This window comes from Silurus meridionalis, chromosome 14 (genome assembly GCF_014805685.1).
Source record: "Silurus meridionalis isolate SWU-2019-XX chromosome 14, ASM1480568v1, whole genome shotgun sequence".
In the NCBI taxonomy this organism is placed as follows: domain Eukaryota; kingdom Metazoa; phylum Chordata; class Actinopteri; order Siluriformes; family Siluridae; genus Silurus; species Silurus meridionalis.
The window spans coordinates 8,913,758-8,940,935 of NC_060897.1; the positions used below are offsets into that span (position 1 = coordinate 8,913,758).

A 27,178-nucleotide genomic window follows, 5' to 3' on the forward strand; every position below is an offset into this window, starting at 1 on the left:
GCCGACAGTCATATTTGTATACGGATCACACGCATGACATTCTCTAAGAGTGCTAGAATTGGTGTTTTTTTGTTGGTCATTACTGGTATATTAAAGCAGAGACAATGTAAACATATCATGTTTCTAATGTTCCTGTGAAACATCAGACCAAAACCAGGGCATTTTTCTGGTATGATTTGCTTGATTTTTGGTGTATTCTCTCATTGTCATCTTCTGTCTTTTATTGAATTTCATTACATTTCATTTACAATCATGGACTGATAGATTATTGTTCATGTGCTTTCAGTCAATACTTTTTTTTCATATGTGAGAAGAAAGAAAATGTTAGATTTTTATCCTGCCCAAACAAAACTTAATTCATGAAGAGGTTTTCCATACAATCTACGATGCCCATGGTGCCTTTCTTGGTCAGGGTGAACACACTGAAAAAAACCTGAGCTAAAGCTGTTTCTGATTGGGTTAGAAGACAGAGATGAGTGAGCCCAGACAAAGACTTGCTGTATAACTTACATACTTGCAACATAAAGAGCCTATAGACACTGACCAGACAACATAGGAATGTGTTTAGAGAACCAGTTTGAGGCCCATCTTAATACTAACAGAAAATATTGAGTGATTAGTAATCTACAGTAGTTTATAACAATGTCTTGTCTTAACTTTATGCCAACATGGTATACATGGCTCAAGGTGAGAGGAAATAGAAAGTGAGGCAATATCCATTGCTGGTTAATTTAATATTAATTCGATTCATATTAGATAGTTACACAACACATTGCCATGGACGCAGAGTATCATGATTGTTCAATCAAGCTTTAAAACTGTGTCAATGAACTACAACAAAATGTAATTCTAACCTAAAGAAATGTAACATAACTAATGTATTAGCAAAACATTTTTTGTTGATCATTTTTTGTAGAAATGTGGACTTTTGTAAGGTCCAGCAAATTCAACCCTCAGAAAATCTAAATGAACCCGAAGTAGCTATGCATCAGTGGTGTTTCATTTAGCAGTTACTCTCTAGAAAAGATAATCATTGAAATATTTAATTTGGATTGCTCCCTAAAAGCTTCTAGTTTAAACCAGTTCCTAAAATCATTTTGTTGTATGGCTCTATGCAGAACAGAATAAAAGAATCAGGAATAGGTAGTCTTTAATGTTCACAATTGTCTCCCCAATATATAAACATATAAATATTTTATCACTGTCATAGCTCCTGTTATTGACAATTCATAATTTTGAGGTGTGAGAATGAATAACCTCCGTGGTTTGTTAAAGATATAAAAACATGATGTTCACAGAGAGGTGTTTTCAAATGTTTTCTTTCAAGTGCTGATGTAAAATTCACTGAATTATTTCATATTCTTCTGCTTCATGATAAAGTAAATATTGATTTGGTTAAATGCGCTAAATATTTTACAAAGCCTGAGGTGGTTGTTGAGGTGTGTGCCAGTAAAAAAAGCAATACAGTTAAAATACTACATGCTACAATTAAAAATATATTAGTTGTTCAGTTTTAAAGGTGTGTTTGAGTTTATTAAAGGTCACTGAGTCAAACCTGCAGTTCCCTCCTGCTAAACATGAGCCTGGGGCATCATCTGGTCTTCTGGTAATTTTATATTTTACAGTGTTTTTGTTTCCAACTTTTTAATCAACTGAACCGCTGCATATACCACCATATGTTAAACATGTTCACATTAAGTAAATGTATTACTTTTTAAAAAGTATATATATTTTCAAGTTTGTTTGTTTTTCCCCCACATCATTTCCATCTCCTGTTGCTGTTTTGATTTACATAACCTTGTCTCAACTTTCATTGAGTTTCTAATGTCTTTTGAAGAAAGCATGATACTTATATTAAAAAGCTGCTTTAGACATAGCAGACAAGTTTCCAGGGGTTTGGCCTTCTCGCTGTCCAAATCTGAAATATTTCTTGCTGTACTTAAAGAAAGAAAATTTTACTTAATGTGACATTGACATTTGCATCCCAGTCTTACAAACCGCCTGCAATGCCATCATTAACCCCAGGTTGTGAAACCCTTCTGGAAAGGACATGTTAGGTGTGTTTGTATGGGACGGCTTTGATAAGAGTCACCGTGTAATCTTTGTGATGTAGTTTCACAGCTCAGTGTCCCACATGATGTGAACAGAGCATGGTAAAGGATTCATTTCCCGTCCTCTGACACAAGTATCACCATAGACCTTTTTACCAATTGAAAACAGTTGGTGAATCCTAAAACAAAAGGGAAAAAACTTACAAAAAAACACAACAAACAAAACAACCTACAACAAATAAAATGTTGAATTACTTTCACTTCAGCAAATAAAAGTAAAGAGTTTCATTGTGTGAGCAAACCTTTTGGTATCCATAGGAAATACATGTGCTGTAACATGCTTTGATTCAAACAGTATATATGGTACATTAAGTTAATTTTAAGTTTGTAAATTACAAATAATACATTCATGTACCTTTTATTTTATCAATTATATTAATATGTATTATTAGGTTCCCTGGTGGTCTAGTGGTTAGGATGCGGCGCTCTCAACGCTGCGGCCCAGGTTCGATCCCCGGTCAGGGAACCAACCCCAGCCATTAGGGTTGCACAAGCCTTAGTGCCGGTCCCAAGCTCGGATAAATGGGGAGGGTTGCGTTAGGAAGGGCATCCAGCGTAAAAACATGAGCCAAATTAAACATGCGGATGATCCGCTGTGGCGACTTCTAATGGGAGAAGACGAAAGAAAGTTTTTTAGTTTTATATTAATATGTATTATTAACATTAAATGCTCCTTTTGACTAAAAAATCTCAATAGCTCAGATGATTACGTTATATATGGTCGTCTGTGGGGGCTGGTACATGGGCCACACTCTGAGAAGAACAAGTCTTAAAAAAGTCAAGTTCATACACAGGCACTAGTATAGTGCATGCTTTACATGACCAAAGATATATTAACCTACAGATTCAAATGCATTGTTTAACATATTGCCTTCTGGTTTCTCAATCTCAATTGTTTAATGTAGCACTTTGGCCCTACATTAAACAACACAGAACTAAGTAAGTCTAAACAGACCCAAAAAACATGACCACTTAAAAGGATTTGAAGGTTGAAGGTTTTGAAAACAATTACATTTTTTTTTTTTTAATTAAATATCAAAAAACTGACAAAGACTGAATAGGAAACCATGCAAAAGAATGAACGTTTAGCTTGACCATCTGTTTTGACTTTAAAACCACATCAATTCCCTCAACCTTTCAAGCTCTCTTTTCATAATGGTTTGCCAAATCAACATGTTCTGGTTCTACCAGTGATTATAGTACCTAAGAATTAAGGGAAGTACCAATCGCAAAATTAACCAGATGTGTTTATGGTGCTATTTAATATAAAAAATACTTCATGCTTTATTTTATGACAGTGAACATGATTAAAAATGTTTATGGTTAGTACATGTGCAGGGGAGGGACATGGGTTTTATCAGTAGGAGAATGTTGAGGAAGGAGCCACCAGGAAGAGGGAAAAGTGGAAGGCCTAGGAGGAGGTTCATGGATGTGGTGAGGGAAGACATGCAGGTAGTTGGTGTGAAAGAGGCCGATGTAGAGAACAGGGGGGTATGGAGACGGATGGTCAGCTGTGGTGACCCCTAATGGGAGAAGCTGAAAGAAGAAGAAAAAGAACATGATTACTTTTATATTTCAACTAAATGTGCAGTAGAATATGACCCTCAGAATAACATGAATAAATACAAAGACTTAACTTTTTCACATGAAAGCAACAATTGCAGATGTTAAATTTATGACATTTGGCAGACGCTCAAATCCTGAGTGATGTACATTTAATTCATTTCATAGAACTGAGCAGTTGATAATTATGGGTCTTGTATGTTCGGAAGCTTGGCAGTGCTAGAATTTGAACTCGTGACTTTCTGATCCAAAGTCCAATGTCTGAACATTCTTCACATTTTTCGCACTGAGAAAAAGCCCTAGTGTCTTAGCAACCGATTAAGAATGTTTGAAAAGAGTAAAATAAATGTTAATAAATAAACATATGACTTTTTTTTATGGCCAAGAGCTTTTTAAGTATAAACCGAAAATGTGAGACCCTGAATCCCATCCATCTCCTTCTTCAGAGCTGACCTCTGTTTCTCTTTAAACACATGCTGTGATTGTCACTGGTGTCTGTTACATAAAATGCCCAGGGCGAAATATTCCATGGAGTCCAGAAGCCCATAAATTCTGACAAGCTCAGATGGTTTTGTTTGATTATGAAACATTGATCAGCAGAAGACAACTGTGAAAATAAACTGGCAGCATTTCATTAGCATGTAGAAACATTCAATCAGCTGCATCTTATTAGCATGTAGTATAATTTTACACTCCATAATTTTATGAAATATGAGGACTGTGTATTATGTTCAAAGCTTGTTCACTGGGTAAAAATTCAAATGTTTTACTGGGAAAAGAAATCATGATAGAAAAAAAAAATTTAATTAGTAAAATTTGAAAATATTTTTTTAAGTGTCCCTGAAAGTAATAGACGATCCATTAATTTGTTTCATTTAAAATAGTAAAAAAAAATTGTAATTACTCATTATCTTATCTAATGAGTGGTTTGGACATGGGGAGGAGGGACATGGGGTACATCGGTAACAGGATGCTGAGGATGGAGCCACCAGGAAGAAGGAAAAGAGCAAGACTAAGGAGGAGGTTTATGGATGTGGTGAGGGAAGACATGCAGGTTGTTGTTTTGAAAGAGGCAGATGTTGAGGACAGAGTAGTATGAAGCAGGATGATCCACTGTGGCGACCCCTAATGGGAGCAGTCGAAAGAAGAAGAAGAAGAAGAAGAAGAAGAAGAAGAGAAGAAGATTATCTTATCAAATGAATATGAACTGTAAGACACTTTTCTAATGTGATCACTTGCAATCATGATTCAATCATCTGCAATATTATGATGAGTTGATATAAACAATCGTAATATATAACAAAATCTTTTAGCATTGTCATTCATGCTTTAATCTTTAAAGCTTGTATTTATCACAACAAAAAAATTATTCTGGACTTCTGCTATGCCAACAAAATTCCCACATTTAAACATGAGTACATGAAGTACATACTGCTAAAAGAAAAATGTTTCATTTTTTTTTTTTACAGACACTTGCTTTGACCGTGCGCTTCAGATGCGGCCCAAGATCTACTTGAAGACTTGTTTCTATTCAAATTCCATTTTGAGGAACAATGAACATCACTGGTATTGCACTGAATTGCATTATTCCTGGACTACCCAGAACGCCCCTGCTTCCATTTCACAATATGCGAACCTTCAGTATGAAGCACTCTTTGATGTTAAATTCAGGATTAAAGTTAATGAGCTGGCTGAAAGATAAGTACAGGCTCTTAAGTTTAGTCCTCAGACAGCGAGACAGAGTACAGAATGAAACCATGAGCAAGTTCAAAAGCGAGTGCACCCCAATTCAGTTCAGTTTCCCATGTTCCTGCCCCCTCCCCCTTTGGCTATCTCTCTTTCTGCTCTTCTCGCTACTGGTGGTTGGAAAAACACAGCCTGTTGCCTAGCAACTAGCCTTTGGAAATTCCAAAAGAGCCCATGGGGAGCACAGACCATTCTTCTTGGCGTGCATGCGGCCAAGGTGCGTCGAAAAATCCACAAGACTGCTTCCTCTGGCCAGGTTGTGCAGGTGAGCAGGTGTCTGTCTAAAAGAGAGCAGAAGACATTATGAGAGTCGAAGACACAATGTGAAATGAAATGCAAATGTCAATTATTTCATTTGGTGGAAACATCTGCTAGAGCCACAGCACAGCAATAAGTAAACAAAGCAATTAACAGCTGGTTTGTGTGTGTGTGTGTGTGTGTGTGTGTGTGTGTGTGTGTGTGTGAGAGAGAGAGAGAGAGAGAGAGAGAGAGAGAGAGAGAGAGAGAGAGAGGCAAAGTAATACTGCGAACTTAAAGAAACAGTTTAACTTTTTGCATCTGGATCAAATTTCCAATGTCTTAAATTCAAAACATTGTGTATAATATTAACAGCTATTCTTTAATCTACTACAGTATTTATATTCTTTAAACAGTATTCAAAAGTTAGATTCATACTAATTATGCTTGAATCCAAGCTTAGGAAATAAGGAACTTATTGTGGGAAATGCATGAGTGTCACTGATATAATTTCAAACCATCATCCATCATTAACAAAAAACTTGTAAGTTGTTGATAAAGCTCACATGGCTTTCCTCTGTGTTCCTTAGTTTCCTTCACCCTTCCAAAAACATGCTAGAAGGTTGATTGGCTTCACTATATTACCTCTAGTTATAAATGAGTGTGGGGAAGTATTTGTGTTTGTGCATGGTCACATTAACGGTGAATCCCATTGCATGTCTTGTGTTTCTGTGATATGCTCTGGATCCTCTATGATAAAACATATTCTAATGATGAATAAAGGATAAATAAATGATATAAGAATGCAAGGAATACAATTTACCATTAAATACAAGTTTAAGATAATCACTATTTAGTCAAATGTGTGTTGCCATATTATCCACTACATTTTGTAGACTTTTTGTGGACATTTCTTTAGCCACAAGAGCATTTGTAAGGTAAGTCACTGATGTCAAGCAAGGCCTGGGGTGTATTTAACATTCCAGCTACACCTCAAAGCTGTTCAGTGAGGTTGAGGTTTAGAGCTCTGCAGGACACTTAAGCTTTTCAACTCAAACATTGGCTAACCATGTTGTCTTGGACACTGCATCGTGCACAGTGGAAAATGTGCTGGGATATGTTTAGGTTTAGGCAACCTAGCTTGAGTGAAAGGAAATTGTAAGCATACAAAGATATTCTGTACAATTGTGTGCTCCCAAACTTTTGATATTGCTCATATAAGTGTATTGTATGATATAGAGGGCTCTTGAAGTTCCACTCCATTGCTTTGTTATGAAGCCGGGTAATGATGTTTAGTTCAGCAACCACCCATCAGTTCATTACCCGCTATTCACAACTATAATCATGGCTTATATGTGCCCTGGAATGAAATGGTTTGAGGCAATTCATATGTCACAGACCCTCCCACTTTAACCATCATTGATGTAGGCTTCTAAGGAATAAATTGGAATTGCCCAGAATCCAAACACTAATATTTAGACATCATTCAAGCAGCAGGTTCCTCCAGGTTAACTCAAGAATCATAAATATTGTCCAGTTGTTGCTTTATATCAGAGATTGTTCCAGTTACAGCAAAGAACCCTTTACAAACCTTTTCACAAAGACTGTGAAATTTCAATCTTGAAAATGATCATAGCAAAATTAGATAAGTTATAAAATAATAGAATATTAAATCTGATTCGCTGTGAGGAAAAAAAGAGAAGTCCTGATATTCTTTCTGCAGAATACATATATATATAAAAATACACACAGTTAGTTTGCTTCTCTGAGCAGAGGACTTAATTAGTGAAATCAGTACATGCTACATGCATTTTGGTCATTGGTTGGCTACAGGACTGCAAGATGTTACCCTGATGCCCTCACTGTTAATGTTGCAGTTCTCTTTTCACATCTCCTCCACCTCCTTTTTCTGGTTCATTACCCTCACCATACCATGCCATTTACTTCCAAATGCTCTTTCACCCGCTCACCTGCTGCTTCTATCCCTCTCTATTTATCTCTAAATTTCCTCAACTCTACCTCCTGCCTCTTGCTGTTTTCATCCAAACACCGTAAATCTTGTGCTTATTGACAACTATCAGGCTTCCTGAGATTACCAGTGTTGCAATGATGAGAATCATCCTTATTGGACCTAATGAGGCTTAATTAATTGACATGACAACAATTCAGGTTCAATTTAATTCAGATTACAATCTTCACTCCTCTTATAATACATTGTACTTTCATGCTCTTGCCTAGTGCATTCCTTCTTTCACTCTCTCTTTCTCTATTGCTTCCTTTCTGGCAAATATAAACACTCGGCTCTGTTTCTTCAGAATTTCTGTAATTGACCACTGCAAATGTGTCGGAAGAGTCAATACATAACCTGCTCACTAGAGTTTAGGGGACTTCCTTATGTCTGTTTAGAATAGTGTCACTGTCACTCGAATGCTGTGTTCCCGCTGACATTTCTTTATACAACTTTCCTTGAGTTTTCTCTCTAGTTTACTTCACTGCTGCATTTCATTACATTCAGCGAGGTCTAGATGTGGTGCAGATGAACTGATGCAACGTGTGTCATGCCTTCCCACCACTGAAACTGATATGAATATTTGAACGGATGTATTTGGTTTGTATTGTTTTTCAGCTCTGCTAGATTGAACCAGAGTCAAGTGGAATTGAGTTCCACTTCTTTGAGTTTTTCTGGGCAAGTAGATTAATTGCCACAATGTAAAAGAAAAATAAATAAATAAATAAAATCAAAATTCAGCACTACATTCCTGAATTATTTCTGATTATTTATACTATTTAGAAAATGTAGTGATGATTAGAACAGGTGTGCTTGGCTGAAACCCACCGCTTCTGGCAGCAGTGTGAAAGTCTGGCAAATGGATATTGCACAATGCTGGCTTTAATAACACATAGCAACGCTGGCTTTAATAGCAAAACCCCAACACCGTCTGCTGCAGAGAGCTTCACACATGTAACAGCATGGATTCCTGCTTCAGTTTGGCTCCTTTTTAAACTATTTGGATGTAATGGTAACAATCAGAACAGGTGTACTAGGATGACATTTTGGAAACTATAAAAGTTTGGAAACTGTTTAGAAAAAAAATGAATTCAATAACAGAAGTAACACAGTCAGGTTGAAAGCTTCACACAAACACAAACACACACACACACACACACACACACACACACACACACACACACACACACACACACACAGAATCGTGCTTAAAATTGACCAGATTCAAGATCGATTGTAAAATATTTATTGCCTCTGTGGCTTTTTAATTACTTTAATAGCATGGATTAATGCTTTATTCAAATGATTTGCTTTGAATTTGCCTGTTTTAATTCAGTCAACTAAGGCCAGTGATGTTTATCTCTGCAATATCCGCAGTGCGTTATGAAGTATTAAAGACGCAATAAAAGTCAAATTCACGCTAGTCACTAGCAATGGCGGTCTGTACAGCGCTTTCATAGCTGCTAAGAGTAGAGAAAATCTCATCCATGTCCCTATTTCAGTCAAATGTCTCTGCGTCTCAAGGGTCTGGAGATACCCATAACCTTTTTGACATGCACCAGTGTGCTAAATGAACAAATGTTAATTAAAGCGATGCAGTTAACACCCTTGATGATTGGTAGCATGGCTTTGATTGGTGTCATGCTTCTGCTTGATTTGCCAAGGAGTTCAGAGGCCATTGGATATGACACACCAAGCTGGACTTCAAGCCTTCAAGACAAGGGGATATCACTATTTACTTTCATTACATCTGTGCAGTGAGCTGATCTGGAAGTGATAAGGCAGTCTATGAGTTTTAATAAATAGCCAATACATTCCTCTGGGAGGCCTGGAGATCATTGTGGGAAGCAAGATGACAAGAAGACAAGGAGATGAAAGAGAGAGGAAATGTTCGACAAGCGCACGTATGCTCACAGACAGGTAACTATGTCAGAGATAACAATCCATCAACCAAAGAAGCATGGTGGAAAATTGCAGGAACAGAGGAGTGATGTATGGGGTGCCAAGGCAAAGTGGAGGAAAAGAAGCCATGGACAGATAGACAGAAGACGTGCTGCATCAGAGTTAAAGATGTTATTAAAATGAAACGGAGAGATTGCTCACTCTGGAGAACGCTGCTTACCATCATGTCACTGACCACGGAAAGAGATGGAAAAGAAGGCAGAGACCGGGGGGGAAAGAGAAAGAAAGGAAATTAAACAGAGGAGGGGTTTAGAAACTGGTTATCCTGAATCCATGTCTTCACACATGTATCATTAGGCATCATTAGAGCAAATTATATAGAGAGAAAGACAGATGCTGCTGCCTGGTGCTTATGAGGCACAGCACAATGTTGCTGCTACATGCTTCCTGGATCAGGGATAAATCTCACACGCTTCCTTGCAAGAACACACACAGACACGCACACACACGCGCACACACACACACACACACACACACACACACACACACACACACAGTTAAAATGCAGTCATAAGCAGAGACAGTAGGAAGCTGGACAGAATCTTAATGCGCACAGGGATATTCATTGAGGTTGACACAACAAATGCACACTGTCCGGAATGATATTGGAAGAATGCCAGTGAATTGAAGTGTCCAGGAAAAAATGAGAGGGAACATGTGGAAGTGGCAGAGGGGGAAATATGGGGGAGAATTGCAGAAGATGAGTGCGCAGAGAACTGGGAATTAGTAGCAGCAGCTCAGAAAATAAAATTCTCCCTCCTATGCGATGCAGCCTTGCGCATCTTCTCACTCAGCATTTTGCCTTAACTCAACTTCTCACTTCTTACAGTCGCTGTTCACTTCATCTTCATTTTCTTCTTCTTAATCTTCTTCTTCTCCCGCTACCATCCTCTACTGACACACAACCTCTCCTTACCTCCTGTTATACCTCTTCTTACAGTTTTAGAAATGTATCTACCATCTGATACACATTTACTCCTCCATCTCTGCCTCGTCCCCACTCTCTCCATCGCTCTGCCTCTCCTCTACCCCCTTCCTCCTCCTTTCTCTCTCTGTCTCTCATGCTCTCTTTCTCATTCTCTCACACCACCTGTTAGTGCAGACCTGTAAGCTTTGGAATCCACTTGTTTTATGAGGGACTCTTTTATACTCACGCAATCGGAGGTAAGTGAAGGAATCCTTCTAATTAGTCCCTTTCTCTGAAAACTTCCTGTGCTTCCTGGGCTTTGGATAAAGATAAATATATCTATGTCTTTCATTTGTTTCAATTATTATTTGTCATCTCCTCTTGTTTTTCATGGTGTTTTGGCTTCCTTTATGCATTAACAATTTTCTTGTAATTGGTGTCATTGTAATGGATTGTTTAAGAATTGTTCCAATAGAGTTCTCTTCTTCTTTTACTCTCTCTTTATATACAGCTGTCTCCTCCTCCCTATGGCATCTCTTTACAACCCTTATTTATCTCAACCATATTTCTTTCTGTATAATTAAGTAACTATAGTGGAACTGAAATTGAAAGAGTAAAGAATATTTATTGGGCAATAATGGCCTTAATGCCATGTTGTTACCTGAGAACTCTTACTTAATATATTAAGTAGTAAATGGGCTTTTTTTTACGATTTTGCCACTTCAAGAACGTGCTGCAATTTCTAGCTTCTAGCCAAATGAGTTTCTATTGCACTTTACTGCTTCTATCTCTGTCTTTCTCTTCATATTGCTCTATTTTCTCCCTGTTGCTGGCTTTCTGCTTTTCATCAGAGCCAAGGAGGATATTCTAAAAAAAGAAGGAGAAGTAAGGGTGACAGTAAGAATGATGAGCCAATGTACACGTGTCTTTGGGGTATCGTGCGTAAATTCGGGTGTTTGAAAGAAAAGTGATATATGCTTAAGTAGCATTGCAATACATAAACTGATGCAGACAGCAGCAGGAGTGGTGGTGGTGGTGTTGGTGGTGGTGTTGGGGGGGGTGGTTTGTAAAGATCTTAAAAAAAAAATCAACACATGAGCAGACAAAAACTATAGAAACAATGTTATAGATCCAGCATGGAGGAAAGGTAAGAGGATAGATATGAAGATGCTGATCTTTCAGCAGAGATAATTGCAGCAGAAGTGTCTGAAAAGCCAACACCTTGGATTTTAAACTAATTCTGGGCCACTCGTATCCATCTTAAATGGCTCAAGCTCCAACAGGTACTTTTATATGTAGTCAAATGTCTTGGAAAGGAAGACTGAATTAAAACACCTGTGATCAATCTGGGCACAGAATGATTTTAAATGAACTCAGACAGACTGAGCAATATACACTGGAATTATTCAGGCTGGAACGAATCACTAGCTGAAATAAGAATGACATGTTATGTTGATCCCATTGCATTTCATGATGATGTATTTGTTAAGAATCGAGGCTTGAGTGGACGTGATTAGCAGTTTTGGCAAGCTTCGACATGCTGCCCAGTCCTCACAGGCACTCGGAGTGCTTTCCAATACAGCTAGATTCCCCCACACTGCCAACCACCATAATGAACACTGCTGACCACCTACTGTCATTACTACACACACACATGCACATGCACAAACACACACATACACTTCTTTCTTCTGCCATCCCTCACACTCATGTGCTCAGCGATATCCCTCTAACGTCCTATTTCATCACTTGCTGTGATCCACTCTCAGCTAGACTGACACTCATTCAATTAGTCCCACACAAACACACACATGCTCACACACACCCATACACAATGATTTGACAGAGCTAGCAGCTATAAAGCAGTGGCGCTGTCAGCTCCAAGCTCAATCTGCAGAAGGGGTTACTGCAGTCAGTTCAAGCACACAAGCACACTTGGACGCAGTGTGTGTGTGCGTGTGTGTGTGTGTGTGTGTGTGTGTGTGTGTGTGTGTGTGTGTGTGTGTGTGTGTGTGTGTGTGTGTGTTCCTGTGTGTTGACTCCTTTTACACACACTTTTAGTCTTCCATGATGTGGTAAATAAAGTATTGTGAAATTGAAACTATATACTGTACTAATGCACATTGCATGTCCAATCCACTCATTTTGCCGTTTACACAATTAAAAATTAAGAGAGATACATTAAAGATTTCTGGTCCAGAAATGCAACCCATCATATTAAGGAAACTTTACTAAAAGATAAACCTTGAGTTTATCAGAAGATTGCCTTCTTCTGTAACAGCGTCATGTCTGCATGTAAGTGATTCAAATTGTGTATATAACCAAACAATATGACATGAAAGGTGTTATAGTTAAATAAATTGCACCATTATGATGCTGGAGTGGATTAATATTTTTGCAAAAAGTGTTTTCTTTCTCTTGCACCCTAGCAAATTGATAAAGATGATAATTTATAGTTAAATTTCATGCTACATGTTATTTCCTTCTATGGCTTAAATAATAGCAATTATAAACAGATGTTGCTAATGATAAACAGTTGTTGAACAGTTGACAGTAAACCCCAAACAAACAAACAAACCAGAAAATACCCACAAGAAACTAGTGTGGAAACAAGGGCACATGCAGGCTCACCTTTCTCTCTTGAAATTGTATCCCTTCCACTGCTCAACTGAACAGAGAACCCTTGTTATCAAAACTCAGCCCAGGTGTGTGATCCTAATAGTTCACTTCCTCTGGATCCACCCTCTATTCATCAACCAGTGTTTGACCATGCCTGCGCTTCCATAACTAGAAATTGCAAGTCAAGGTCCCCTGTGTATAACACCTTCTCACAGAGGAAATATTATTGACTGTAACATGATGCTAACACTGAAGACTTTGGTAAATAATACATAATTATTATTGGACCATGATTATTATTATTATTATTATTATTATTGTTTTTTTAAAATGTTCTATTTATTCATTTATTCATTTATTTATTTATTATTAAACAATATAGAACCATTCATGATTTAAATATGCTGTTTGCTAAGTTTGCATATAGATTTATTTATATGCAGTTGACCATATTATTTGTGTGGCTTTTTGAACATCCCATTCTACATTTAGTCCCAATTTGCTGTTATAATAAACTCCACCCTTATGGGGAGATCCTGTAGATTTTGGTATGCACTTGTAGAGATTTATGCTCATTCAGCCATTAGGGTGTTAGTAAAGTCAGGTACTGATGTAATGTGAGGAGGTCTGTGCACTCAGCGTTCAAAATTAACCCAAATGTGTTCAGTAGGCAAACCTTCCACTCCAACCCATGTAAACCATATGTTCATTTAGATATGGTTATCTCACCATGTGTACAGAGGCATTGTCATCGTGCAGCAGGTTTGGGATTTATTCTAGCACATTCAAAGCATCCTATATATTTGTGTATCTCTAAAAATTGGTGTTAACAATTGGGTTGTAACCGCATATAGCTGAAAAAGTCAGGTTCCTCTATTCAGGTTTCTGTTTATATTTTTTTATGAACCAGAAATGATCTTTGCTCTCCTCACCCCACTCAGAACAGAGCTCTGTGATGTTTTATTAAAATGCTATTCACAAGGTAAAAATGTTTTTTTTTAAGAGAGAATGTATAAAAATGACTGTTGTTACAGGGGAAGCGATAGGCAGATATTGATTTTCTAACAGTTCAGTTAATATTAAATTATTTAATCCCTAAGTCATGACAACCCCAGTTTTCAATCCGTTATGTTCATAGCAGTTGAGTTTGCTTTGAATTATAGCCTGACAGTCTCTTTAGAAATCATCATGTCAATCAAGATTCAACATTATACATGACAGCTCCATTTTCCAAATGTAATAAAATGTTAAATAATTACTGTTGTAAAGGATTTACAGTTTTGTTCAATTACTATGAAATACAAATACGAAAAACACTAAAAATAAAAAAAATTATACAGTGTGTTTTGGAAGATTATATTACAATAAAACATGATTGCAATGTGGTATAGTGCTAAGAAGGACAATTGATATCAGACATGTAAGAATGCAATAATCCGGGGCTAATTGCTAATCTTGTTTGCATGTATGTGCCATGATGTTATTAGCCGTGCTGGTACATGGTCTCTGTATTCTCTTTTTTTGTTATAATGATGAGCAGCATGTCACAGCCACCAGATGTGACACATGTCAAAGTCAGAATGTAAAACTGACATACAGGACAGATTGACTTGTGTGCGTGTGTGTGTGTGTGTTTGTGTGTGTTTGTGTGGTTTGTGTGTGTGTGTGTGTGTGTGTGTGTGTGTGTGTGTGTGTGTGTGTGTGTGTGTGTGCGTGCTTGTGTATATACCTAAGGCTAGTTGGGGGCTAATCTGTCTCACAGTGACACACTTTTTTCATTCCTTTTCACCTATTATTGATTGTAGTATAAACCAGAATAAAATGAATGCTTGCTTTTTAGAAAGCAGTATTTGCTATAACAAGCTGTTTCTCCTCTTGTGTGGGCTGTGATGGTGACAGTTAATAAAATAAAGGCTTAAGTTCTATGCTGTTTTTCCCCTACTCACTAAATTAGAACTTTAGCTGGATAAATCCCCCAGTAAAGCTCACTTTTCTCCCTTTGCTTGCCTTTCTGGAAATAAGACGTTAGCGGCAGGATAAAGTCTAAACCTCTTTCTCTTTTTATGACTTTCTCTCTCTCTCTTTCTGTCTCTCTCCCTCTGTCTCTCACTTTCTGTCTCTAAGAATACTTTTCCACTCAATATCCATGCCTTATTCATCTCTTTTTCTGGTTTGCTTACTCCCATAAGCGATAGCTCACAATACATTTAGAACTGATTCATTTCTCAGGTTACACTGAAGCTACAAAACAAAAAGATTTGCTTGAGCAGGCAAGCCTTAATTACTGAGATATTGGCCACCTGCATTAGTGTGCAGCTCACGTCCATATGCATAGAACAGGTTGGCAGTTTTCAACTGCAAAAGCAAGTATATGTATTTATATATATGAATAAGGTGCAGGCCCATAGTGGCAATTTGGACAAGTAGGTCAAACGTCTGTTTTTTTGTGATTTCCCATGTCTTGAATATAGCACATAAGAAATACACATCGTAATACTCAATAAAAGAAGGGGTTGTTTGTTAAGGCAGTGCTTTTAGGACAAAAAAGATTTGGAAAATTTTTTAAATAATAATATTTTCATAATATAGATAAAATAAGGGTATGGAGCTTGGAAGATAAGAAAAGTACTTAAATATGAATTCCATGCATGTGAATTATGTAGATGTCACATTAAAAAATTCTGTATTATAATTAACAAATCAACATGACAGCCAATGTTTCCATCTTTTTAACTTGCTGGGGTAAAAATATACAATTATATTATAACTTTCTTATATTCTGCTTAAAAAAATATATAATAATAATAATATAATATTATTATTATTGTTATTGTTATTATTATTATTATTATTATTATTATTATTATTATTTTTTTTATTATTATTATAGAAGTTTTAGTAGTAATATTAATAGTAGCAACTGTTATGTTAGTAGTAACAGTAATACTATTAGTTTTAATGGGATTAAATAAATCCAAAATTAATATCTCTCATTATCTTTTGTCTATCTTATCCACTCAGCTCTATGACGGTGCGTAAAGGTAAAAAACTTACCATCTCCATCCAGGAACACATGGCCATAGACGTCTGCCCGGGCCCGATCCGACCAATCAGACAGATCTCCGCCTACTTTCCCCGTCTCTCCCCGACCGGTGACTCTATCTCTCCACACCCTGCTGCCTCTCCAGTGGCCCTCAGCCCTGGGCTTGGGGCTTCTGGAGCAGGGGGCAGCAGCACACTCCTCTCTCCACTGCAAGCCGGGGCCAGGGGAGGTGGTGGAACATTGTCATTGTCCAGTAGTGTGGACACATCAGTGGACATCAACAGTTCTGACAGTGATGACTGCAGTAAGCTTTCATTCCACCTATTAGTTTTAGTTCTCGTTATATTGTACACTTGGGCTCTGTGCATGGAAATAATACAATCACACCAGGTAACACTTAAGAGTTAAAAGTGCTTTAATACAAAAGGGGGCAAAGAATGACTGCAGTGGGATGGTTTAATAGATAATGTCCTCTGCTGCCTTACATCCTTTAAAAGGATGTAAAATGTCAAACCAATGTGGCAGAAAATAATCCTTAATGCTGCAGGAGCAGTACTGCTTTGTGTTATGTTTCATGGGTGGATGTGGTCGATGAATCATATTCATAGAAACCAGATACATAACTGGACTTTATGTAGGTGCAGGGTGTGATGCTGGGTTAAACTGAGAGTTTCCCACACATTTGTTATACACACGTTCAGTGAGGTCCAGCATAATCACATTACATAAATACAGTGTGTAATAGTGTGTTCTAATTTGCATGAATATTGCACACATGCTGTTTGTGCTATATATTTACTGTATATACAGGATATATATATATATATATATATATATATATATATATATATATATATATATATATATATATATATATATATTATGTGTGAAATCTGCGCTGTTTCTTATTTACACATGAGATTTTAGCACTATTGTCCTACATCTAGTAAACATTAAAATTGAATTATTTTTTAAAACAGTATTACCTGTTACCTGTTACGGCCTTTGTGTGGATCATAATAAAAATAGATGATTAATGAACGTTTTTATTCCAGAGGTGCTTAAAGTTGATTGCTGTAGCTTGACAAATTGCACTGTGAATAGTTTAATCTTTCCATGTGTATGCTAATATGATCATTTTTCCATTATGGTATAGCTGCTCTCGGGACATTAGAGTTCGAATTGCGGTATGAGAAAGCCACCAGCTCCCTTCACTGCACAATCCTTAGAGCCAAGGTTTGCACTTTTCCAACAGTTTAATTTTTTTAAAAGATAAGGCTATGTTATAAAAGATGTCCCATTGAAGAAATAATCACTAGTTTAGTGACAATATGTCAGTGAGCATATGCTCATATGCATACTTATAGAATAAATAGAATGAGTGAATGCTTTGAGTCATGTTTTGCCAAAAACTTTTATGAGAAGCAATAATGCTCACTCACTTTTTTCTAGGGTTTGAAGCCTATGGATTTCAACGGCCTGTCAGATCCATATGTTAAGATTCATCTCCTGCCTGGAGCGAGTAAGGTGGGTCAGTTGAAACCACAGTGCAGGCACTGAATCATCACATCCATAATTCATAAGTTTCCTATGTATATTATAACCATACATATAAAACAATTAAAGTACAAAACTTTAACACAAAGCAAAAAAGAGGAAACACAAATATTTTCTCCAATAGCTGCAAATGCTATTATTAAAATCATTATTTGCTTGAGGGTTTTCATGTTAATATTTGCTAATACCTTGTAAGGCCAGCATTTAGACAGCATTTTAATGATTCTGTTTTTTTTTTTTGCAATTATTATTAATGAAAATTTTGGATTGTTGGCTTGAAGCAGAATATAGCCAAGTTTATGAAATATCTTGAATTCATAACATTTTTAATTAAGATACATTTTCATTTCATCTATATTAAATACCTTTTGGAGCTTAATTATATATTTAATGTTTTTATTTGAATTATTAAATTAGCCCCTTCATTGTTTCTCATTAGGCTAACAAGTTGAAAACCAAAACTGTACGGAACTCTCTAAATCCGGTCTGGAATGAGACGCTAACCTACATTGGAATTACGGAAGAAGACATGCACAGAAAGACTCTGAGGTAGTTTGTGTGTGTGTGTGTGTGTGTGTGTGTGTGTGTGTGTGTGTGTGTGTGTGTGTGTGTCTGTGAGAGGAAGATGTAGGTGTGTGTGGGGGTTTGTAAATTGAGCAGCTTATAGAAGTCAATTCTAAAAATCCTTCAGGGAGTGTCTTTTCTGCCATGAATACCCGTATGCCAGTCGCCCACACATCCTTCCCTGGGTACATCTCTGTGGCAGCAATATTTCAGCTTTCAGCCTGTTCTCTAGAACGCTGTACACTTCTGAATGTTAAGGATATGTTTTTATGTGCCTGCTGCTCGAGTCTGAGAAGAAACTGTTTTTCTGAAGTCGTTTGCTTGTGACAGCATATGTGTAACTGACTATATTTAACTTTAGGGGACAGAAAGAAATTCTCATTCCTAAAGCAACTATGTGATTAAATTTAGATTAATACAGTTCTGTGAAATATTATAACACAACTTAATCAAATACAATTATATAGAATCTGCAAATGTGCAAATACTTTATTTTTGGCATATATCAGACACCCTTATCTGGAAATTATTTATACAAGTGAGAATTTGAGGTTTGAGGGCCCAGCTTCTTTGCTTAAGGGCTCAGCTGTAGCAGCTTGGTGGAACTGAGGTTTCAACTCACAACCTTCTCATCCAAAGTCCAACACCTTAACTACTCAGGTAATAAGGGTTCCTTTATTGATTTAGGTGCAAACATACAAAACAAAGATCAAGAAACAAATAAATAACCATAGGAGGACTGTAGAAGCCAACAACAACCACTAAGAGAGAAAAGAGATATAGTTTAGGTTAATCTTTATATAAGTGTATATCATTGATATAATTAACCAGAAATGTGATTCAGGCACAAACATTTCACATAACATAAAACATTGAGGAGTCGTGGCTGGAATCATAGTTATGATTTATAATCCTGACATTAAGAAGCATCTCAATGCCATAGATTCCCTGTGTGAGTCTCCCCGTGTGGAATCTGCTGCTGAGATGTAAAGCCATGTAGTAAACACAGGTGTGAATAGATATTGCTTATTGTTCAGCATGGCCACACAAATACTCATTAATAATACATGCTTAAATTCTTTGCTTTCACAGAAACCTCGCAGATCTGCAAATTATTATGTTGTAATTGTTAAACAATTGTAAAAGTGTTTCAACAATATTAATATTAAGTATTCATACTGTCTTTAGAACATCACACGTTTGAATTCTGAAAATACTGTGTCCTGGGAGCGAAAGGAACAAAGTTAGTTGTTCTAACTGGGTGGAAGGGACTGCATACAATTTCTTGTTTGTCAGATTGTTTTCAGTGAAGTGACACTAACCAGTCAGGAGAATCTGAGCTCATGTATGTGTAAAAGTGTAGACAGCTATTTTTTTTCTTTTAAGCTAATAAGCGTGTTGGCTTGGAAATATTTGGTGACCAAATGGAAATATTTGCTGAACAAACTGGGGAGATAATTAAGTATAAAACGTATTATCAGCACAAATATGCAGGTCTGTACATGTCAAGGTAAGTGTTGAACATGAACATGAGTGGATACTTTGGACCGAAGAAAACATTTCCCACAATATTTCATAACGTAATTCTTATCCCTTATAGGGCTAGTTCAATCATAATGAAACCTATTTCATATTTTAGCAGCAGGGGATTACTTCTATGTCATCACGTCCTAACAACAACTCATTCTCTCTTCTCATCTGTAACACAATTTTTCACATTACACATTCTCCCAAGATCTTCTTTTTGGTTGCCACTTTGTGCCGCCGGCAAATCCCCCCTCCCTTCATTTCAGATATACACTTCTCCCTAGACACTCATCACTCTTCACTGAAGAGAAAGGAGCAGGCTCATCACTGTTTCATATTCCTTCTGAAAAATTGCACAATGAGTAACATTAGTGCAATCTACAATGACAATGATACAAATATGATCCATTTTAAAAAAGAAACATTTCATTAAGTGTTCCCACTAGTTCGTTTGCATGTTTGTTTGTTTTTGCCTGATTGTGGAATTTTATCCCAGCGTCAATTTTGCATGCATCTCGTACATCTCTTGCTATCATTTATCTGATGCGTAATAAGGGTGCCCGCCCATATCCCCTCACCCTTTTACACTACCATACCTCTAATAGACATAACAGAGACAGTGTCAGCAAATGCTATATGCTGAAATTCTTTTATAAACGAATTAATGGGATTGTTCAATTCATTATTCTTGCTCTAATTGTAAGAACTAAGACAATTCTTTCTTTTAAAAGCCTCTCAAAATATTATTTACTGTTTAGAGGGGGATTTAGGATTTTATTGTGTGGATTTAATTTGTACAATGTTTTTTTGTAGGTTTGGGCATTCTGATATGCTTTTCTGCTGGATGTAAATGGCTCTTATCTGAATTACTTTTGGTTACCTGTCAGCTTCTGATAATTATCCACAGAATTATTTTCTTTTTTTGCAGTATAAACTGCACATGTTTACTGTTTCCCTAAACACCTACCAAATAACATTATCTTTACTGATATGAATATTACAGAAACAGCTTATACAAAAGGTGAAAAATGGAACTACCAGGGTCCCATTATAAACCAACCAAACACTACTTTCCCCAGACAATAAAAAAGCAAATAAACATAAAAAACAGAAACTTGTCATATTTTATTCATGATATTCTTTTGTGTGTGTGTGTGTGTGTGTGTGTGTGTGTGTGTGTGTGTGTGTGTGTGTGTGTGAAGGCTAGAGGTTTCGTTCAAGCTGCACCTGTTGCAAAAGTCAGCAGGATGGTTCTCTTTACTCTCTCAGGAGTGAGCTGATAATTGAAATCCTGTTGCTTAAAATGAAAATATTATTTACTTTACACTAGACCCAGTTTTACTCTGTGAAAAGTACCTATATGCCTTAAATGCTTTCTATCTCAACATTTTTCCTTATTCCTGGTGGTGTGAAGGCAGAAAAGAGCACAAAGAAAAGTAATTTAACTGTTTATCTCTGACGCCGAAGAGCTGAAACTGAGTCTTAGCTCCACTCATGCGTGAAGCCCTTTGAACGTGAGGTGCGAGTGCATGGGGGCAGGACATTTAAATAAAAAAGCTGTCAACGCTGAGAATATCATTCTAATCCCAGTCATAAATATACATTTCTGTCAGGAGCAATTCCGTCATGCCTTATTTTTGTCTCTCTCACTCACTCTCTCTCTCTCTCTCTCTCTCTCTCTCTCTCTCTCTCTCTCTCTCTCTCTCTCTCTCTCTCTCTCTCTTTCTTTATCTCTCTTACCCTGTATTCTGCTAATCTCTCACTTTGCCACTGTTTGGCTCTCACTTATTTTCCATAAAAAATAAGCTGTGCCCACTTCTTCTTTCCTTTAGACTTGTAAACACACACACATATCCTTCTTCCCCCTCACTTTCTCTGCTCTTTTGTCTCTCCTATAATCTTGTTCAGGTTATCAGTGTGCGATGAGGACAAGCTGACTCACAATGAATTTATTGGTGAGTCGCGGGTGGCTCTGAGACGTGTGAAACCAGACCAGACTAAACGCTTCTACACCTGCCTAGAGCATCCACCACCTGTAAGCACACACACACACACACACACACACACACACACACACACACACACACACACACACATAGAGACATAAACACAGAGACATAAACACGGTCCCATACACAGGCAGGCACTTTGAAAGTACTCCTGGAAAAAGTGTGATAAACATTTCAAGGATTGTTTTTAACCTCTAACTCTTTCTACCTTTCTTTCAGCTTCCCTCTCCGACAGCAATGGGAGCAGCCTTGCGAGGGATCTCCTGTTATCTCAGAGAGGTACTCAACCTCAGCCATCTCTTACACACACACACACACACACACACATTTTCACTATCATTAAATCCATCTGTTTCCAGCACTGACATTTTCCGAGCTTGAATACATATCAGGCTTAAATAAACCAATTATTGTCTGCATATTTAATGCATTTATCATTGCGATCTTTAGTGCTTTCACATTGGGATCAAAGTGAATTAGTACTCCGAATAAGAATGGTGTGTACATTGTAATATGTGAGGAGAAGAATAAAATCCATTTTTCATCCTCACATTTCCTGGAGTACTCTGGAAGTCGAACATGTCGCTGAAAGAAATAGCAATTTCTTGACGATTCAATGAACTGGGTGATTAAAAAACCTGATACACGTAAGACTTTGAAATGAAATATTAGGGCTGTGAATATCCCTGTTTTAGACAAAACAATACACATGTATATTATATTTTTTATTTATTTATTTACTTTTCACAACAGACATTGTCTCAAAGCAGCTTTACAGAATTTAACAGTTAAGGTAAATGATGTGTATTTATACCTGATAAACAAGTAATGGCGACTGTGGCAAGGAAAAACTTCCTTAGATGTTATGAGGAAGAAACCTTAAAAGGGACCAGACTCAAAAGGGGAACCCATCCTTATTTGGGTGACATCAAGAGTGTGATTATAATCTTTAAACAATACAGAACACTGGAGAGTGAGAACTAACATGAGCACTGGAGTGTAAGATTATGAGTAATGTTCTTTCTACAGTCTTATACAGTTATTTGAGAATATGGAACCAGGAGCTACTGAGCAACTCATCACCAACACAAGATCCAACACCATCTTATCAATGCCAGACCCTTTTAACACTCAAAGAGGTCCAATGTTCAAACTCCACATGAAGTGGGATCCAAATGTCGGTGGTATGTCTCTAGATGGTTTGAGATGTTTGCGGGTCGGCATCTACTTCTTTAAATGTCCACAATCTTCATGAGGTTGGATGTGACTGGGGCTGGTGCAACCTCAGGATGCCTCGGGATGAGTAGAGAAAGAGATGCAGTAGAGAGGAATTAGTGTAGCTGCTGTTCATAATATTAACAAGCACAAGTTGATAATGTGCATGTGATCAAATGTTCTGGAGCACATGGTTATGATATGTGATGTGTGTTATGTGTAGGCCATGCTAAAAAACTAGGCGAGTGTGTCCCGAACACTGTCAGGAAGACTATTTCAAAGGTTTAGGAGCTAAATGTGTGGATGCTCTACCATATTTAGTGGACTTTGCTATTCTAGGAATTACTCAGAGTTTTGAGATCTCAAAGAGTGTGACGGATTGAAGCGTGTTAGAGAACTGGAAAGATACATGGGAGCCAAACCATTTAGTGTTTTGTAAGTAAGCAGCAGTAGTTTGTAGTCGTTTTGAAACTTAACAGGTAGCCAGTGTAGGGATGATAAGATTGGTAGCTTGTTTATTAATGATGCAGGACAACCACCAAATATTGCATTACAGTAGTCCAGTCTGAAGTCATGAATGCATGGACGAGCTTCTCTGCATCAGATATAGAAAACATGTTTGTTAACTTAGCAATATTTCTAAGGTGGAAGAAGGCTGTTTTAACTCCTAGGTCTTTTACTGTTGAACTAGTAGTTACAGAACATCCTTCTAAATGCAAGTTGAAATGCTGGAGCTTCTGTGTACTGGTTTTTGGGCTGATGAGCAAAATATCTGTCTTATCAGAATTTAATAATATAAAGTTATGTCATCCAATCTTTTAATTCTTTTACACACTCAGTTATCAGAGCCAATTAAACTGAATCGTCCGGTTTCGATTAGATATATATAGTTGGGTATCATCAGCATAACAGTGGAAGCTTATCCCATGCCTGCTAATAATATTTCCCAAAGGAAAGCATGTATATTGTGAAAAGCAGGGGTCCTAGAACTGAACCTTGTGGAACCCTATAATTATATGTACTGTATAATACCACACACAAACAACACAGTAAAACGAGTAAAGATTGACTATTGCAATTCGAATGCAGTTTGATTCTGCACTGACAAGTGGTGTTTTCTTTCCTTATTAACTTCAATAGAGAGGAAAAATACAGATGATGGTGAGTGAATGGTTATTTATAGATGCTATAACGTAAGTGTTTAATGGATGTTACACAACACAAACTCACAAAAAAGCATGATGTGTCATTCTTTCATCCCACCACCTTGTTTCCATAGAAAACATGAACACTCTGAAACAGTTTGCAGGGTTGTCTTTTACCTTCTGGCTCTGAAAAAAAGTTGAGCTCTATGAATTTAGCTCTCTCTCCCATGAGCTGTAACATGGACCAGAAAGAAATGCATCGATTTCTGACACCAGTATTAGTTTTTGATGTCTTTCCTGTATGACTATACCAACTTGGCTTGTAAATCAATGCAGCCAGGTTGTAAACTGCTTGTAGTCAGATTGTAAAAGAGGAGTAACATCCAGTGGCAGATGATGATGATGATGATGATGATAATGATAATGATGATGGTGACAACTAGGTGAGAAGAAATAAAAAAATAAAGTTCAAGTCCCAGACTTGTTTGTTGAAGCACACTGGTTGAAGAACACAGAAACAGCAATATGAAAGTAAGAGAAAACATGAAATATAAAATAATTTCCTTTTTTCGGTACCTCTAATAAAATGATGAACACGGCCGATAAGAGGAAAACCTTATGACCTTGCTCAAACATTTGAAATTACAGCACAGCTGGACAGAATGACAACAACATCAAAAAGCACAGAGGGTTCAGAGGGCAAAATGGGGAAAAACTGAGGAGTGGCTGTTCTCTGTGCTCTCAGCCAGGGAGTCAGAAAAAGGACTAATTTAAAAAAAAAATCCAATTATTTGAAATCTTTAAGAGAATTTTCTTAAAAGTGAACAAAATAACATTTCACATTGATTTGAAAACAGTTGGAATGGAGTTCACAGAATGTTGTAATGAAGAGATAAATAATGATGGCCAAGCAATTAGCGTTGGCCTGGATTTGCAATGAAAGAGCGGTTCATGTAAAAATGCTAATCTGATCTTAATACAGACTTTTTGCAAACTCCAGAAGAGGAGTATATATATATATATATATATATATATATATATAGATATATAGATAGATAGATAGATAGATAGATAGATAGATAGATAGATAGATAGAGAGAGAGAGAGAGAGAGAGAGAGAGAGAGAGAGAGAGAGAGATGAATGTAGAATCCTCATTGGACAACTCATTCCCAGAAGGATGAAAAATGGTTGTGACAAGTACAAAGTTGCAGCACTACAAAAAGGAAGACAACAAGTGAGAGTGACACAGAAGGAGAGCAAGAGGTGGACTTAAAATGCAAAGTGGAGACAGAGAATGGCAGAAAATCTTGGCAGAGTTAAGTAATTAGAGAGAAAAGTTGTCAGTAAGCAAAGAAAAGAAAACCAAGAGGCGAAATGCTAGTAGGTGGATGTTTCACATGGCCACCGGATTACAGCTGAGCACTGTTGCTATTTATCAAAAACTCCTGATTTGGCACCTAGTAGATGCTCAGAATCTGATAGGAACTGATGACTGATCCTGTGCCATCTGTGTGCTAATCACATGCATCTGAATATGAAAGATATTTCTCTCTCGCTCTCTCCATGTGTGTGCGTCCTCACACCTGTTTACCAGCTCGTTACACCTCCTCATTATCATCAGCGAATTGAAGGTCATTAGTCTTTCGTAAAAAGTCAAAATGTATCGAGACACATCTAATGAGACATTTAATGACATTTAGCGAGAAGCTGTAGGAACGCTGTAAAGCAAAATAGCTTATTTAAATTTTAAAAAATATATTTCCAATTAAAGATACATTATATGGTCAAAAGTTTGTGAACATCTGCCCATCGCATCCATACATAACACCAACCCCACTACTGCTGCCACAAAATTCTAAACACACAATTGTCCAGCTATAGTTTTACCATTTCATCATAGTTGAACTAATGCTCATTTGTCTGAATGAACAAATACCTACAACCAGGCTATAGAATCTGGTTTAAAGCTCTCCCAGAATAGTGGAGGTAACTATAAGAGCAAAGGAAGACTAAATAAAATGAAATGTTCAGAAAATACATATGTGAGTAACAATCAGGTGCCTTATTCATGCATACTACAACAATGCTATAGACCATGCTAATAAATATTCATGTTTTTATATGTGATTTTTGAGGGGTTTTTTTAAGAATATATTTTATTTAAAAAAGTTCCTGTAAATATCTTCCACAAACCACTACTTAGTTCTCAGTAATTGCAAAGAGATTTGCTAATGTGGTTTAAGATTCAACTTCATTTTAAAAGTCCATTGTGGTGCTTAATGCTGAAATGTTATGGAGGCAGCCATCTGGAATAATTGGAATCTGCATTGAAGGTTGTGTTCTTTCATAAGAGAGTCATACAACAAGATATTATAGGGCTTTTTCATCTAAGTGTTTGCTAAACACAAATTTACAGAAGTCCAGAAAGGCCATAAGTTGCTTATTTATACATTTATAGTATGTTGTGATCTTAAGATAGAAAAAGTATGTTTGCATGATTAGTGCATTATAGATGAGTGCATAAATTTTTAGTTTAACTCAAGACTTACACAAGTGTAAATACTTGGCACAGTGCTAATATTACCACCTTACAGCTCCAAGTTTCTGCATTTAATTAATATTCTTTTTTAACTTGAGCTCAGGTTACCATCTGTTAGCTTGCCATCTTTGTGTACGTATGAATTTCCTTTAGGTTCTATGGGTTTGCTTCCTCCTCTAAAAACATGCAAGTAAAAGAGCTTACTGAAGATCTGTAAATGAATTTTTGTGCAAGGAGTTGCAACTGTACTGAATTTGACCACATATTAGTAAGGAATAATCTACTGCTAGGTGCATTACACATCTTTAATGCACAATACAAAGGTAAATAACCACCTGAAGCCATGTAGCATGGTCATCTGCCAGCATTCACCACTGAAGCATTAACGTTAAAAAGCTTTCATTGATATTCACAGGGCAAAATGT

General features: G+C 36.9%; 1 protein-coding gene across 4 annotated transcripts in view; it reads left to right on the top strand.

Annotated features, from left to right (window-relative positions):
• Window positions 1-4,870: 4,870 nt before the first annotated feature.
• The window catches only part of doc2a (double C2-like domains, alpha), a 30,291-nt gene continuing 7,983 nt past the window's right edge, over window positions 4,871-27,178 (top strand). The window contains exons 1-8 of one of the 4 annotated variants that reach the window (XM_046865504.1): window positions 4,871-4,883; window positions 5,144-5,685; window positions 16,175-16,500; window positions 17,353-17,432; window positions 17,649-17,723; window positions 18,193-18,302; window positions 21,753-21,879; window positions 22,073-22,132. In XM_046865504.1, coding sequence (XP_046721460.1) covers window positions 5,627-5,685; window positions 16,175-16,500; window positions 17,353-17,432; window positions 17,649-17,723; window positions 18,193-18,302; window positions 21,753-21,879; window positions 22,073-22,132 — 837 coding nt within the window. In that variant the 5' untranslated portion in view covers window positions 4,871-4,883; window positions 5,144-5,626. Of the gene's footprint in view, window positions 4,884-4,997; window positions 5,686-10,667; window positions 10,792-13,296; window positions 13,415-16,174; window positions 16,501-17,352; window positions 17,433-17,648; window positions 17,724-18,192; window positions 18,303-21,752; window positions 21,880-22,072; window positions 22,133-27,178 lie in introns of those variants that run through there. The other 3 variants (XM_046865503.1, XM_046865505.1, XM_046865506.1) reach the window with 3 other exon arrangements.